We start from the raw sequence: 14,539 nt of genomic DNA on the forward strand, positions 1-14,539 counted from the left end.
CCACCGCTAGCCGAATATTCGCCCTCCAAATGAAAAGATCACCACGGTGCAGGAGATAAGTAGTAGACAAAACCGTACAATTTTCTTTTGGTCAATGACGTTCATTAAATCGTTTCCCATCCACCATTGTTGATCTCGGACTCTAGTTTGCGGCTGATGGTTGCGGGGATCGAGTGAGACAGCCACACATCGCGCAGAAGCCGGTCGTACCGCTTTTGGTTCAGAATCAATTGGCGGTTGCGTCGGAGACCGGGGTCTACTTCGCCGTGGCGGTCGAGATAGGGGGCGTAGTGCCAAGATCCGTTTTGGTTGTGGAGGTAGAGGACTGTGCACTTGCGAATGTTTATGAAGAGACCGATATTCTTTCCGCATCTATTTTGTGTTGTTAATCTTCTGGCTAAGTGAAAAAACGAAACATCAATGGGGATCATTGGGAGGAGAACGTACTTCTGAACATGTTGGTTGCAGCCGCCCAACTTGTTATGCATGCAGCATACTGCCTGGGAGCAAAAGATATCACCGCAGAAGAGACAGATACTGGGATCACTGAGTTCCTTCTTGGAACTAGGGCAGCGGCGCCGATTTGCCTCTTCGATCAGGCTGTCAAAGAATTTTGGCAAGCCAACAAGTTCGAAGATGGCCGGGTGTGGAAGACTGGGCCACAGGCGGTGATCCTCGAAACGGATGCCTGAGCGCGATGCATTCCAGTGGAAGATCCATCCTGAGATGATAGCATCGAATGGACTGCTGCTTGTCCGCGCGGGGTTGATGGTCATCAAGATCTCATCAAGGGAAGGTAAATGCAGAGCTTTGGTGAGTCTGTCCAGCTCTGACGAGGCAACATCCGTGAAGCCGGTGTTGGGGAAATCGACACCGTGCTGGACATTTAGAAGTATAACTGCCTTGCGCAGGAAGGTAAGAGCATAGCTTGAAAGGAGGCCACGCAGAGCAATGATCACGCCTGGAGTTGCCGACTCCTCTCCATCCTTAACGTAACCGCTTGCTGCGGGCCACGAGGAGCCTTCGGCGCGACCAACGGAGTTGGCCCTGAGCTCAGAGACGACCGAGTCAAAGAAGTGTTTCGTCACATCGTACCGGGCGGTTGAGAGTTCATCCTCGGTGAAACTGGCCTCTCCCTGGTTGGCGACCTCTTCCTTCAGTCCTAGTGGCCAAAGGATGAACGTGACAGCGACCTTAACAATCTCAGCCACGTAGCACATTTGAATCAAATGGCGCATATCGATGTTGAGAACCGGCAGTAGGGAAAGCGAGCATTCTGCAAGGAATACAAAAGTATCCGTGCCAAGCAGAGGCTCAATGTTCCGAACATCGTTCAGTAGTGGCGTGCCGCTCAGGCAAGGATGCCCGACGAGCAACTGACAGATCTTCTGCCGGTGCATTTCTTGGAACTCCAGAGCTGGGCGGCTCTTGGTGTTGTTGCGGGCAGAAACAATTCCAACAGCGGCGTACGTGAGCGCTGTCTCAGCCAGGACACGAAGATGTGTCAGTGTCAACGGTGGGATTTTGTCTAGCAGGGTAGACCCAGGTTCTGATTCAGTACCACGTTGAGCGATTTCGACCGCGGAAATACTGAAACCAAAGCTTCGGATCAAAGAGTCAGTATGAACGAGATCATCATTGTTGATCGTATCAGGACTGTTGTTGAAGATCGAGTTGATGTGGTTCATCTTGATGGTCTTCTTCAGACGCTTGTAAATCTGGAATAGTTCGGTCATGGGGCTATGCGGACTGGAAACTTGCTGGAGAGGACTTGATGGAGAAATTTCTTCCGAGCCAGGGAAGAGACCAGGTATATCGATCCGCACGTTGTTTGACACGAATTGAGGCGCTGGCTGGGTGATGGCCGGAATTGAAGAGGGCACTATGAGCTGAGCAACCTTGGAAGCCAGCGGAGGAACCATCGATTTCGAAAGGTAGTCAACAAATAGATCGGTATAAGATTGTGGGTAGCCCTTATCCTTCTCCACCATGAGCACAGGGAAGTTTTGAGATTGGTTCAGAGAGTTCTTGAGACCAGTGTTCATGAATTCCTCGAAAGAGGAGGACGTATTCAGAGCACCAGGATAAGACTCCTCCTTACCCTTCCAGGTGATTGGCAGGAATGCATTGCCCAGAGCTTTACACAGAGGACACACGAACTCCTTGAGTCCGGTATTCTCGGGGTGATTCCGAGCGATTTGTTGGCTATGCCGTCTGTGTGTGGCCGCATAGTAGACCTCAAAGCAAGAGTAGTGCATAATGTGTCCACAACCAGTTGTCACGGGTCCCCGCAAAGTGCTCTTCGGGTTGAAACCCTTACTGAGGCCAACCTTTTCGCTGATGACTTCGCCACCAGATGAATCCAATCGGCGAATTGTGGTTCGGTTCTCTCCGGAAACGCCAAAGGGACGGATCTCCTCAGCAGATCTATCCAAGCTGCAGGGTGTTCCGATTGCCTCGCGGATGCGATCAGGATCCCTGATGTCAGTCTGTCGTAGAATAGTACTGTCTTGCAGCAATGCGAATGTACCATAAAGTCGCGAGTCGTTGGTCTCCTCCTGACACAGGATACAAGTTCCACTGGGGTATTTCCAGACCTTTGTTTCAGGTGCAGCTTCGGTCTCAGATCCCAGGTCGCTGAAGTCTTCCTCGCCCCAGTCAATATCACCTTGGCTGTTCAAGAAGTTTTGTTGCTGCTGTTGGAATTGTGCCATCACTCGCGCCTGTCTCTCCACAGCCTGCTTCTTCTTAAGTTCCTTTTCGTTGTCGATGTCGATCGCGGGTGAGTTTGTATCGATGCGATCAAATGGAAATTTGAGAGAAGCGGTTGCAGAAGTGTAGGTGCGAGGACGCTTTTGCCACAAGCGCTTGAGAATGTGACGAATCTTTGGTCCACACGAAACGAACTCGTTTGTCACCGAGATCCTTTCCAGAAGACCAACGATAGTCAAGTTGCCAGCTTTAATCTCCCTTGATTTGGAAAGAGCATGAAGGTTGAAAGACTTCTCTTGCTCAGCTTCCGTGCTATCGTCTTGAGTCTCATCCTCGAGCACAGCAGCAAGAATGAGATGCAAAATCACCTGAAGGAAAGTCTCCACGCGAGTAGGCGGAATTGAGGGAGTACATTCTTTGCAGAAAATAACATACTCGAGGCACTGGTGGACAAGTTGTGCAAACAGCATTGTTCCGGTAAAACCTGCCAGATCAGAGAAGACACCAGAACTAATGGTTCGAAGCTTCGGCTCATAGACAATGTCAGTGGCCTTCTTACCAGTCTTCTTAGCCATCCACTCCCTATATATATTCTCTGCCTCATCTCGCTGGTTCTTTGTGTAGTGTGCACTGTACGGATCCACAAGATCAAGGTATTCTGGCTTCAACTCAAATGTTCCAGAGTCACTCAAGCCCTCAGGAGGACGGAAGTTTGCGACTTCTTCCAGCACATCTTGGAACTCGTCCGATTCAAGCAGTTTGTCACTCAGGCGGGTTGAGAGATCGGAGAATGAGAGAGGTTTGAAGCACAGAACGTGAGCAATGTCTCGACTAATATTCTCCTTGGTCATATCAGCGCTGTCGTCAATCGCCGTCAAGGAGGTGCGATCAGTCAACAGAATGACCAGCAGGTGAACAAACTCCTCGGCGACATCAACGATCTGAGAGTCCTCATAACCAGCACGAGGCATGTAGTTGCGAGCCATCCAGTCAACCACCCCGAATCGATGCGCAATAGAAGCAAGAACCCTGCTCGGGTCACATGTCACCAGAGCAGTCTGCAGAAGGAAAATGTCCCGGTAGTAGGCGAAATCGCGGGAGGAAACTCCACGATACTGGGACATCTGGTGCCGAAGACTGAGACCATTGCGAACCCACATGCCGGCTTTCATCTGCGCAAGCCAGGCGCACACTCTCAAGGGGTAATCAAACATCGTCAACAGCAAATCCTCAGGTCCAAGTGCCAAAAGAGTATCATCAATATTCTTGTCATCAGCCTCCTTGGCAGCATGGAGCTCATTTCTGGCATCCATAGCAGCATCGAAGAGAACTTTGCGCAGAACGTCGCTGCTTACATCACGGCCACACTCAATAAGCCACGATAAAGTGTAGTGGAGTGCATGGTGGAAACTGATTGAGCCCTTTTCAACGACAAATTCCACCACACGGTGGCATGGGATCTGGCCAGAAGAACCGACCTCAAAATCAAATGGGTATAGAGTTTTGAATCGAACCTCTTCTTTGATCTCAGCCTGGTCAAAGCGCTTGCGCTCCACACCTGCAGAATGGATGATTGCGGTGACTGTAGTGGTCTTGATTGCCCGCAGCAGGTGTTCTCCATTATCGATTTCAGGGTTTCTGAACGCCTCACAGAACTGTCGACAGAGACGATTTATCTCGCGCATGAGAATAGAAGCACTGATCCAAGCATCCGTTTCATACTCTACGTGCTCACCGACAGCGCGAACATTCGGGCAAATGCCCTGGGAGAGTTTCACAAGATCCAGGAACTGAGGCAGATATTGCTCTTCGGTCCGCACACGATGCTGCACGTATTCAGATTGAAGCAGATAACGGAGATCAAGGAAGAAGTGATACAAGCGTCTATTGGTTACTGAGCCTGCATCAAATGCTAGAGTGGCATTTGGATTGACAGCTTGCGGCTCTCCAACTTGTCTTGTCGTCAGGAATGTATATAGAATAGACATCACTTTAGTAAGGAAGTTTCCGCGGAGCACAATCTCCTCGGTGATGGAGGGAGTGGTCAGAAGTTGCAAGGTGAGGTTGACAATAGAATGATCAGGTTCACGATCCGCAACCAAGTAAAGCTGGGCTAGGGCCGTATATAGGGCAGACAAGCGGAGACCCATGATGCGCTTGAACTGGGGCACATTTACAACGGTGCTGATATACAAGTCTCGCAGATCAGTGCGAGTCTTCTTCCAGAGTCTCAAATCAAAGAGAATCAACCAGTCTAGGCGAGTCCGTTGCCACAGATCTTCATACGCAGCAATCTTTTCGCCCGCGGCTGGGAGGGGAGGCCGGACTTGCCAGTGCCCTTCTGTCCTTCCTGGCTTCGGTTTGACGACGCCTGAAGGGGTCCGTGGGATAGCAATGAAGCTGTTGGGGTCGGGTGTCTGATTATCCGCCTCACGAGAAGGAGTTGACTGATCCTGTGGCGGTTGCTCCTCTTCCTCTGTTTCTCCAGCTGTGGGCTGCGGTGGTGGCGGTCGCATGCCAGTTAATCCTGCTAGAATACGGTGGGCTATGGCCAGCTCATCTGGTCCGAACTCGTCCGCTCCAGCCCCCATGTCCATTTCCATGTCTTCGTCACCGTCTCCATCAGCTTCAGCTTGCAAACGGGTTAGCTCCATATCCATGTCATCATCTTCGTCATCGGCATCGTCATGAGCTTCCCCGTAATCTTCATCTTCATCGGCCTCGTTGGTCTCGTCAACAGCCTCCTCGTCATCCTCATCTTCGTCGTCATCGTCATCGGTTCGCAGAACTAGATTGCCATGAGTGGGAAGGCTGAGCATGAAAGTACGACCACCTAAATGTTCCGCCCTTTCATGATCGTCGATTCCCTTCATACCAATGTCCGCATTGTAACCTCCACTGCCTTTTCGCCAGGGAACAAGTAGCTCTTCGCAGATGATTTGGCGGAAGATTTCATTATCCTCGAGTATACTGCATCCCGCAATATCTGCCAACCATTCAACAAGTGTTGCACACATTTGCTCTCGGAATGTGTCGCGCGCAGACCGAATCGTGACAGTGACCTTGATCTCCTCAATGATCTTCGACACGGCTAGCAATCTCTGCAGATCTTTCGAGTGTTTGATAACACTTCGACCCATATCATTCGTCTCATGAGCTCGTGCAACACCGAAACTATCCCGCTCACGACAAGCACGGCTCACTTGATGGGCTACATCTCGGATGGTATGTTTCTCATCATTCCACAGCAGGAGCGAAAATTCAGGCTCCTCCTCTGCTTGATCGCCCGCGTCTGACCAATCAGGACACAGCCGCGATGCCTCTTCGTCCTGCTTGATACCTTCAATAGTCTTGGGTAGACGTAACTGCTCCGGCGAACAAGAGATAACATCACAGAAATAATCTAACACACGCGAAATGGTGAGGCGAATAGAAGCTACTAAGTCTGCGGGCAGCTGTCGCTGAGCGCGCTCCTTGCCCTTGACATTACCACTATCAGTATGAATTGCACAGAATAGCGGTAGTCGCCAGGCCTCATCATCACCGCAGTCGCAGCAACCGCAGTTCCCGGACGACAAAGATATCTGGTACTGGTGTCCCGTGTGATCGGACGCATCGAAGCATCTGCTACACAAAACACAGGTTTCGTCCGCGGCGCACGTTATACATCGGTAAGTAGCCTCTCCGGCGCGGAAGATATGGCCGCAGCGTTTTCCTCGCGCTGCTTCTGTATATTCCGCACCCTCTCGAGCTCCTTGAGCTTCAGCAAGTTTCCAAGCTCCGGTGGGCACACCGTCGGGGAACAGGTGATGTATCAGCTCCTCGTTGTGCCCCACAAGCGATCGGAAGAGCAGCTCTAGCAGGTCTCTCTCCGCCTGTGGGCTGTATCGGTAGTTGTGCTGGGCTGGTAATCGTAGAAGGCCATCGCCAAGGACTTTCTCACACTCTGTGAGCATGAGCATGGCTTAAGACTCTCGGCGGAGGTGGAGGGTCGGAGCCGCTCGGCACAAGTGTGAGATCGGGAAGGTTATTGGCGCACTTGGTGGGCTGAAACAGCAATAAACATTCAAGGGTTTGTATAAGGTAACGGTCGTACAGCGAATGTCCAGCGAGTCGGGGAGCAACTGCTTTGGGAGGATTGATTGCGAGTCGACCTCACCGAGGATTTGTAGTGGGGGGAGAATCGACAAGATGTGGATCGAATACAGAGGTAGGTCAGACCTTACAGATTTGTGAGGCGGTCGAGGATCGGACGGTCTACAAGGGTCTGATGAAGTAGACAATTTGCGATGAAGAACAGATGGACAAGTTCGGAGATAAGACAATTAGGGACAAGTGGAAAGGGCATTTTTCTAGCATTTTTCGTTATGACATCGACGGAGCGGTCTCGCTCCCAAACGCCACAGACGATCCCGAACACCACATCTTACGCAGTACAAATATCCGTGAATCAACACATCATATTTGAGTCAGAATACAAATTTCCAATGTAAATAAAAAGGCTCTATCGCGTACAAACTCGCGGGCTGGAATGGGTAATAATGAGGAATCCAGCCGATCGCTTTTCCTGCTTCTGCTTTCCCCTTTGACCGTGAACTACACAGTAGAAGTCACCAGATCCCGGTCATTGATTTACTCATCATCCTCCTCCTCAGCAGCGGTAAGGTAGCGGGGCTTGATGTCCTTCCATTGGCGCTATTAGTAAAGATAGATAGTTAGCGAATTGTCACCGGGTATGTCTCGGTACAGCCAGAAGATAGGGTCGGAGGATGTCACATACGCCGGCGTTCCAGGAATCCCAGATCTTGTTGGAGGCGGTATCGAAGGAACTGTTTCGCAAAGATTTGGTCAGGGATAATGTATGATTCGGGGGGTTCATGGATTTGACGCACAGCTCGAAAGCGAAGGCACCGGCGAAGATAGCGGTCAGGTAGACAGCGTTCTTGCGGAAGAGAGACCTAAACTCGAACAAAGGACAACGGTTAGACTTAAGGGCGACAATTGCGACCATCCGATCGGATCGAGGGTGGGGAGACGTGCTGGTAGATAGCGTTGGAGATCTGTTATGCGCGGTTAGCCAGGGATTCTTGCGCGGCGCGAAGCACCAGTGGAAAGGGGGATCACATACGCCGGCCATTGTGACGGAAAGGAAGGTGTTGACACAACCTAGGAAAGCAAAGGGTCTGGGGTGAGATGAGAGAGAGTGAGAAGGATGGAAGTTCGCAGGACGAAAAGCTGCGGGAATTCCCGGTCCGCTGATTGGCCCGTCCACACTGGCTACTCCGGCCATCCGTCAAGTTTGCATTGTTTCTTTTTCCTACATTGAAGTGGGCGAGCTCTTGAGAGTCGCCCCTGGTGATCTTGCAATTTCTCTGGGCTCTGTATTGTTTTTGATCTCAATTTCTACAATTATCCCCCACCATCCATCCACCATGGCCTCCAACGTCTCGAAAGCCGGAATTACCACCGATGCAACCGGTGCAAGCTACATCCCCTCATCGGTCCGTGCAGATGGTTCCAAACGTCGGGAAATTCGCGTCCGCCCTGGTTACAAGCCCCCAGAGGATGTCGAGCTTTACAGGAACCGTGCTGCCGCCGCGTGGAAAAATCGTGAAAAAAGCGGGGTGCCGGGTGCAGAGCCCTTAAGCAGTAGTGACGACAAATCCGCCGCGACAGACGCCACAGCTGCCAGCAACAAGAACGCAAAGCGCCGCGAAGCGAAACGTCAAGCGAAGCAGGCCGAGGCTTCAGAATCTTCAAATGATAAGAAGGGATCTGGCTCAGACAATTGGCGTGTGCCCGCCAAAAAGGACGAAAAGCCCACCGAGCCTGAGGAACCCGTTGATCTGGAGGCGGAGAAAGAAAAGAAAGCCCGCAACCTCAAGAAGAAGCTCAGACAAGCGCGAGACCTGCGCGACAAGAAGAACCAGGGAGAGGCATTGCTGCCCGAGCAGCTTGAGAAGGTCATCAAAATTCACGAATTGGTTCGGCAACTCGAAACGCTCGGATTCGATTCCAATGGAGATGCAAAGGAAGATGGCCAGAAAAAAGCATGAGAACATATTTGAGTGTTCTTATCAATCCAATTCTGCTGGCCCGATCGAGTCATCCTCGAATCTTTTGATCAGAACGGTAACACGCGGGAAAGACCTGTGTGCACCTTCACATACTAGTGACAGCATCCCCAAGCCATCTACCCAGTACCATCTGCAATTCAATACGAGTTGAACAAATTCCCTTTTGCGAAGGCTCTGTTCGCAGATCAATACACAAATGTGGCAATGGGAGCAACTTTGAAGTATGCAGAGGCGCAGTGTTTCCACTTCTACCCCTCCCAGATGGACATTCACTTGTTGCTTGGTTCACTGTATGGCCAAGTTGAAAGTATGGATGACCAATGCATCGGGAACCACATGTATCGAGGGCATACAGCAGAATTCGCCAAGCAGTATGGGGACGGCTGAGAACCTCACGGCCTGTCCCCCCATGGTACTTCATGATCAAATTTGGAAATTTAGAGCATTAATGCATATTTTCGAACTTTCACATTATTATTTTACAGTTCTTGGTTATAGTATTGGTCTAATATACACCACAAACCTACCTTGATATGTGCACAACACCTAGACCCTAGGGCCGGGAAACTTGTGTATACTGTGATGATGCCGTGGGAATGCCGCCCTCCATGTCCATGTCCCACTCAGAAATGTTGTGGCCCCCGTACGGAAGGTTCTCGTCCACAACATGCTCAATCTGTTGCTGGCCAATCCCAACTGATGCAGCAAGAATACCTTGCCGGACGCAGTCATTGACACCAACTCCGGTATACCAGTTTCCTGCGAGTACAAGCCGCTTGTTGAATTCCTTCTTCACTGATTTAGACAATTCAAAATTGCGGTCAATGTGCCCAACGGTGTATTGAGGGATGGCGTTCTTTTGAAGACTGCTTCTTGTAACGCTGGGGGTGGCTTTGATTCCAATATGGCGCTCCAGTAATGCGCAGGCCATCTTCACGGCAGAGTCATGATCGGGGTAATCGGAATCTTTCCAATCGTCCCAATAGTGGCCACCGAGCATTACTGTAAGCTTAGTTCCCGGCGCATTATCCTGCGAGATAAATTGATCACCGGAGGTGGGCACACCCCAGCTAGAAGCAGATGCGAAAAGAACTCCCAGTCCGCATTCTGGATTTTGATCAAATGGAACTGAGCGAGGGATCAGATACCCAAAGCCCTCGATGGGAAGTACGGGCTTGTCATAATAAAGATTGACAACCATGACAGTGGTGGCATAGTTATGTAGCTTGAGTTTTCTGATGGTCTCGAGGGGAGAGTTGCCTGGGTGATTTGTGTTCGTTGACTCTAGGATCTTGGTCAATGCAGGCGCTGGGAGCGAAGCAATGACCCGGTCATAGTTCCTGCGACTGATATCCCCCCCGTTCTGGCGAGAAGTAATCTGCAAATATCAGGTTCACCAAATTAGCCTGCAAATTTCTAGACACTCGCCTGTCAGTGGCAAAAACCTACGCAAATTTGATCATGACCTGCTGGTGGGCTCATACTCTGGACGTCTGAACTTGTTTCAATTGTGACCTTTGTTGACTTTGCTAGATCAGCGGCGATCGCGTCCACAAGCTGCTGTGTCCCTTGTTTGAAGGTAAGAGTGGTCGATTGCTGCCCCCTGTACTTCACTCTAGTCGCTTCGTTGTGTCTCGAATATTGAACCCAACTTTCTCGCCCGGCAATATAATCATCACAAAGTATGTTCTGGTTCCTGGAGAACATATTGGTGAAGAGGCTAGATATGATTCCAGTAGCTTCCATGTTGCGTAGAGGACCAAGAAGAGCCTGGGCGCTCAATTTATCGATATCTCCCGCGTAAATTCCATGCATACCAGCCGAGACAAGATTGTCTGCGACTTCTGGAGTGAAACGGCGGGAGATGAAATCTGCGATAGACTCATCCTTCTGCCATTGATCGATTCCTCGTGGGGGTTTGAAGCTCTCAAAAAGAATGGCCGGTATGAGTGTATTGAATAGAGGTTCATTTAAGAACGTTTGGATGGCATTTTTTATGTTACTCGCGAATGAGACACCGGGACGTGGGCTTGGAAGGCGGACAAGATGATCCGGGTAATAGATGAAACGATTGGCTGCGGCAGGACTGTTCTTTGGGGTCCAGACTGCTTCATTTGCTAGACCTACTTGTTCAGCCTTCAAGCCGAGAAATTCATATCATTAGATTTTCTTGTATGGGAAGTTGTGGTGTTCAATTGAGGGACAATTACCATCAACCAAGTAGGTAAGAGAGAATTGGAGCATCTTATCGTGCGAGGACCGTATTCGAATAACACATCGCCTCCTTTAACTGGAACTCGCTCAGATCGCATCCAACCACCAAGCCGAGGGGATTTCTCGTATATTGTGACGCTAGAGCATTTGGAATTTCGCGACAGGTGGAAGGCCGACGTGAGGCCGGTGATGCCACCACCAATGACAGCAGCGTGGAAAGCACGGTGCTGGGATCGAAAAGCAGTCGCAATCAGACGCTGCCTAGCTTTGAGGCCATTGAAGGTTAGTAATCCCATCTCGACGGATTCCAGGGAAGTGATGCGCTGGAGTGTCGAACCACTCTGTCTACATTTGGTCCGCGGAAGTTCAGATGTCTTACTAAGGGGTCCTTATCGCCTTATCGGCCTTCACCTGACGTACATGGATGCGATACATCCGTAGAATCAGTAGCTGTTGGTCTGTAAATGGGACATATTCTCTTGGTAATAAAATTCGCTTTGTGTTCTTCTTCTCCATGGGAAAATTTATGTACAGATCAATGAGCCTCGAAACCATCGAGAAAAGCAAATGCATCAAACTATGAACGCCCTCCCCAACCAGCCATTCATCATCACAATTCAAATTGTACAAGATAGTGCTCGCACACGGCGGTCTTCTCAAGATAAAATTTCGTCAACTTCAATTAAGGCGGAGTCATGTGGTAAGCTCCTGGTTTTGAGATACGTCTCCCGCGGTCTCAGGCTTTATCAACTCTTCTGGCATATCCTCATCCTCCACAAATTTGCGCTCGCTGACATGCTTGGGTGTCCATACTTTGTCGGGGAAAGAACCGCGCTGACCCTCGGCATGTTTGTACGGGCAACTCGGGTTCATGCATGGGTTGAACTTGCAGGCAGTCTGAACATGCGTGAACTTGCATCCTTCGGTCGTGCAGCCAGAACCGTTGCGGCAAAGTGGCATGTCAGGGTGCTTAAAATGACAATGGGGGTTGGTGCAATGGGGGAAGAATCGGCACATCTCCTCGGATTGATGCGCAGACTTGACCGCTGGTGATGGGTGACGGCCTGTGCACTTTCGGTTCTTGCAAGCTGCTCCGAAAGAGCAGACATCGGAAATGTCGAGAGAAGTACCCTCAGGCGCAGCAGGAGATTGGTGGGCGAATGGGCAGTCTTTCCGGGTGCAGCGAAGATTGAAGCGGCAGACGGTGTCGGGGTTGCTCTCATTTTGCTCGCCGCTCATTTCGGTATCCATATCGCCGCTGGCTCCCTGGGGCTTTTGGTTTGGGCCGCGTTTATTAAAACGTCCACCACCTTGCTGACCCTGGCGCTCGACCCGATCAAACAACGAGCGACCTTGCTGGTTTCCGTTCTGGAAAGCCGGGTTCACGGCGGGTGGGACGAAACCCGGCATCAATTGGGACATCATCCTTGCCTGCTCTTCCAACATCGACATGATCTGCATCTGGTTCTGTGGGCTCATTTGCATCATCGGTCCACCTCCCATATTGCCTGGCATTCCCATGCCACCCATGTTTCGGGCGCCTCCGCGCCGAGGTCCCTTCATTTGATCACGACCGTGGCCTCCGATACGTCCATTTCCTTGCTGTCCACGCACTCGGTGGAGAGTTCCATCGGGATTACTGCCCAGATTTCGGTTGATCTGGTTGATCATTCTGCCTCTTCCAGCTTGTCGTCCGTTGCGCATTGCCTTGGGTCCTGTGGGTCTAGCAAATAGAAGACAGGGTCAGCATCTTGCATCATCGTTCAAATCAGTATGCAAACTCACATGGAATCACTCGCATCACCCATCTCTGCATCCATACTATTTCCTTCCGTCCCTGAGAATTGGCCGGATTCTTGGCCGAAAGAAGGAACTTGTTGTGTCGCGGAATCACTTGAGGTTCCGTTAATCTGTTGGTCAAGACTTTCAACCTGACCAAACAACCACCTTGAAAACTCAAGCGCCTGTGTATCACCCTCGTCTAGTCCGAGAAAGTCGTTGGAAAGTTCAGTCGCAAGTTGTTCTTGAGTCTTTCCATTCACTAGCATGAGGACGATGTATTCAATGAGCGCTCCCTCTTGACCATCATCCGTACTCCAACCCATTTCCACCAGTTTAGGCTGAATCGCCCTAGCGATGGCTGCCGCGAGGGGCGAATCTTGAGTGATAGTAGGAAGCATTTTGTAAATATGGTAAAGTGAGGTGTGAGGGGTGAGGTTCCGAATTGAGAGATTCGGAGCTGCTGAAGAATGGTGGGTGAATTGCGCGCCACCGAGACAAAAAAGGGTTCGCAGGTTTCAGGGCAATCAAAGAACGACAAGGAGACAATAATAGGAATATGCGCCAAAGGTCAGCGATATAAGTTTTGTATTGACCAAGATCTTGACTGGTAGTAGTTTAGATCTTGCTGTAGTGGTCGTTGACGCGATAGCAGAAGCTTCGGCGACGAAATTGGCCTTGATGTCACGTGGTGTGGGCTCCCGGACAAACACGACAAACATAATATGGCCCAATGTGGAATAAAAGCTTTGCTCGATTCACGTGATCTACGAGGAACAATTATCCAGAATGTAAGGCAAAACTCTACAAGATATAACACAGTTTCTTTGATGACTTTTATTGTACTGAGTATCATGCATTAGACAAAACAGCAGGGCTTAGCCACAAAAAAATAATTAAAATAAATCAGATCATAGATATAAAAAGTCAGATAAAAAATTCAACAAACAAACACATAGTGAAAGTCTCTGTCCATGGCACCCCAACTGTGATTTAGTCCAGGTTTTCTATACTGTTGATTTATCCCAACGTTCCAGAATCTTCGGATTTACTGTAGTAATGAACTTACGTTTGCAGAATTCGAATGAAGAACTTGTCGTTCTTCGAAAGTTCTGGCTATAGGGAATAAGTTAATCCTAAGTGTGTTGTACGAGCAAAATGGTTCACGTCTACGTAAATTTGCATGGTCTAATGTCAGCGCATGCATTGTTCAATATGCATCACCAAAGCATAAACCTTGGCACAATTAAACGATCTCCACTTTGCGATCATATGAAACCGGGACAGCCGAGGTCCTCTATAACCCCAGTTTTATTTCCCCGGATTATCACAACCCTATACTGTAAATTATGAGCACTGAAAGGAGCAGATAGACTACATTCATATTGTCACTGGTTGATTTATATAACAAAAATAACATATATGGGGCCAATGCGGGTCAAACAGCAGACGCATCAAAACGTGGGTGGGTCGACAAGCGGCAATGAAGTCATTTAGCGGGGGTTGGCAGGTCCCTCGCAAGAATGTCTTGAAAGGTGAAGAACATGCCCATTTTTACTTCCGGGTTACTTCCGGCTCGCTATCATTCGCTATCAGAGGGTGATCAATAGTGCTTTTTCTGGGGAATCGGACCTATAGTGCCCCGATTGATAAAATGTTACTTGTGTATGGGTCATTTCACTAACCTTCCCAGCCTTGATAAAAGCCTAATAGAAGGCTCGTGCATTGATCATAAAAACCGCGGACTATCAAGATCA

At 49.8% G+C, this 14,539-nt stretch overlaps 5 protein-coding genes across 5 annotated transcripts; 1 reads left to right on the forward strand and 4 right to left on the reverse strand.

The window, feature by feature from the left end:
- Positions 1-104: 104 nt before the first annotated feature.
- N7503_008353 (putative ubiquitin-protein ligase E3 component (UBR1)) lies at positions 105-6,674 on the reverse strand (the record flags this gene model as incomplete). The annotated part of the gene is made up of 2 exons (XM_057067900.1): positions 105-372; positions 448-6,674. 2 exons carry the CDS (start codon positions 6,672-6,674, stop codon positions 105-107), a joined length of 6,495 nt encoding a protein of 2,164 aa, XP_056918755.1.
- A 670-nt stretch (positions 6,675-7,344) lies between these two features.
- On the reverse strand, positions 7,345-7,849 carry N7503_008354 (cytochrome b-c1 complex subunit 9; the record flags this gene model as incomplete). The annotated part of the gene is made up of 5 exons (XM_057067901.1): positions 7,345-7,407; positions 7,493-7,541; positions 7,605-7,670; positions 7,753-7,772; positions 7,841-7,849. 5 exons carry the CDS (start codon positions 7,847-7,849, stop codon positions 7,345-7,347), a joined length of 207 nt encoding a protein of 68 aa, XP_056918756.1.
- A 295-nt stretch (positions 7,850-8,144) lies between these two features.
- On the forward strand, positions 8,145-8,768 carry N7503_008355 (putative RNA binding protein Pym; the record flags this gene model as incomplete). Its single annotated transcript, XM_057067902.1, has 1 exon — positions 8,145-8,768. One exon carries the CDS (start codon positions 8,145-8,147, stop codon positions 8,766-8,768), a length of 624 nt encoding a protein of 207 aa, XP_056918757.1.
- A 574-nt stretch (positions 8,769-9,342) lies between these two features.
- Positions 9,343-11,299, reverse strand: hem14 (oxygen-dependent protoporphyrinogen oxidase; the record flags this gene model as incomplete). The annotated part of the gene is made up of 3 exons (XM_057067903.1): positions 9,343-10,167; positions 10,239-10,925; positions 11,000-11,299. 3 exons carry the CDS (start codon positions 11,297-11,299, stop codon positions 9,343-9,345), a joined length of 1,812 nt encoding a protein of 603 aa, XP_056918758.1.
- Positions 11,300-11,696: 397 nt separating this feature from the next.
- N7503_008357 (mRNA-binding protein NAB2) lies at positions 11,697-13,183 on the reverse strand (the record flags this gene model as incomplete). Its single annotated transcript, XM_057067904.1, has 2 exons — positions 11,697-12,726; positions 12,789-13,183. 2 exons carry the CDS (start codon positions 13,181-13,183, stop codon positions 11,697-11,699), a joined length of 1,425 nt encoding a protein of 474 aa, XP_056918759.1.
- Positions 13,184-14,539: the final 1,356 nt, after the last annotated feature.

The sequence above is a fragment of the Penicillium pulvis genome (genome assembly GCF_028828015.1).
Source record: "Penicillium pulvis strain IBT 33274 chromosome Unknown contig_7_segment1_segment0, whole genome shotgun sequence".
Taxonomy (NCBI): domain Eukaryota; kingdom Fungi; phylum Ascomycota; class Eurotiomycetes; order Eurotiales; family Aspergillaceae; genus Penicillium; species Penicillium pulvis.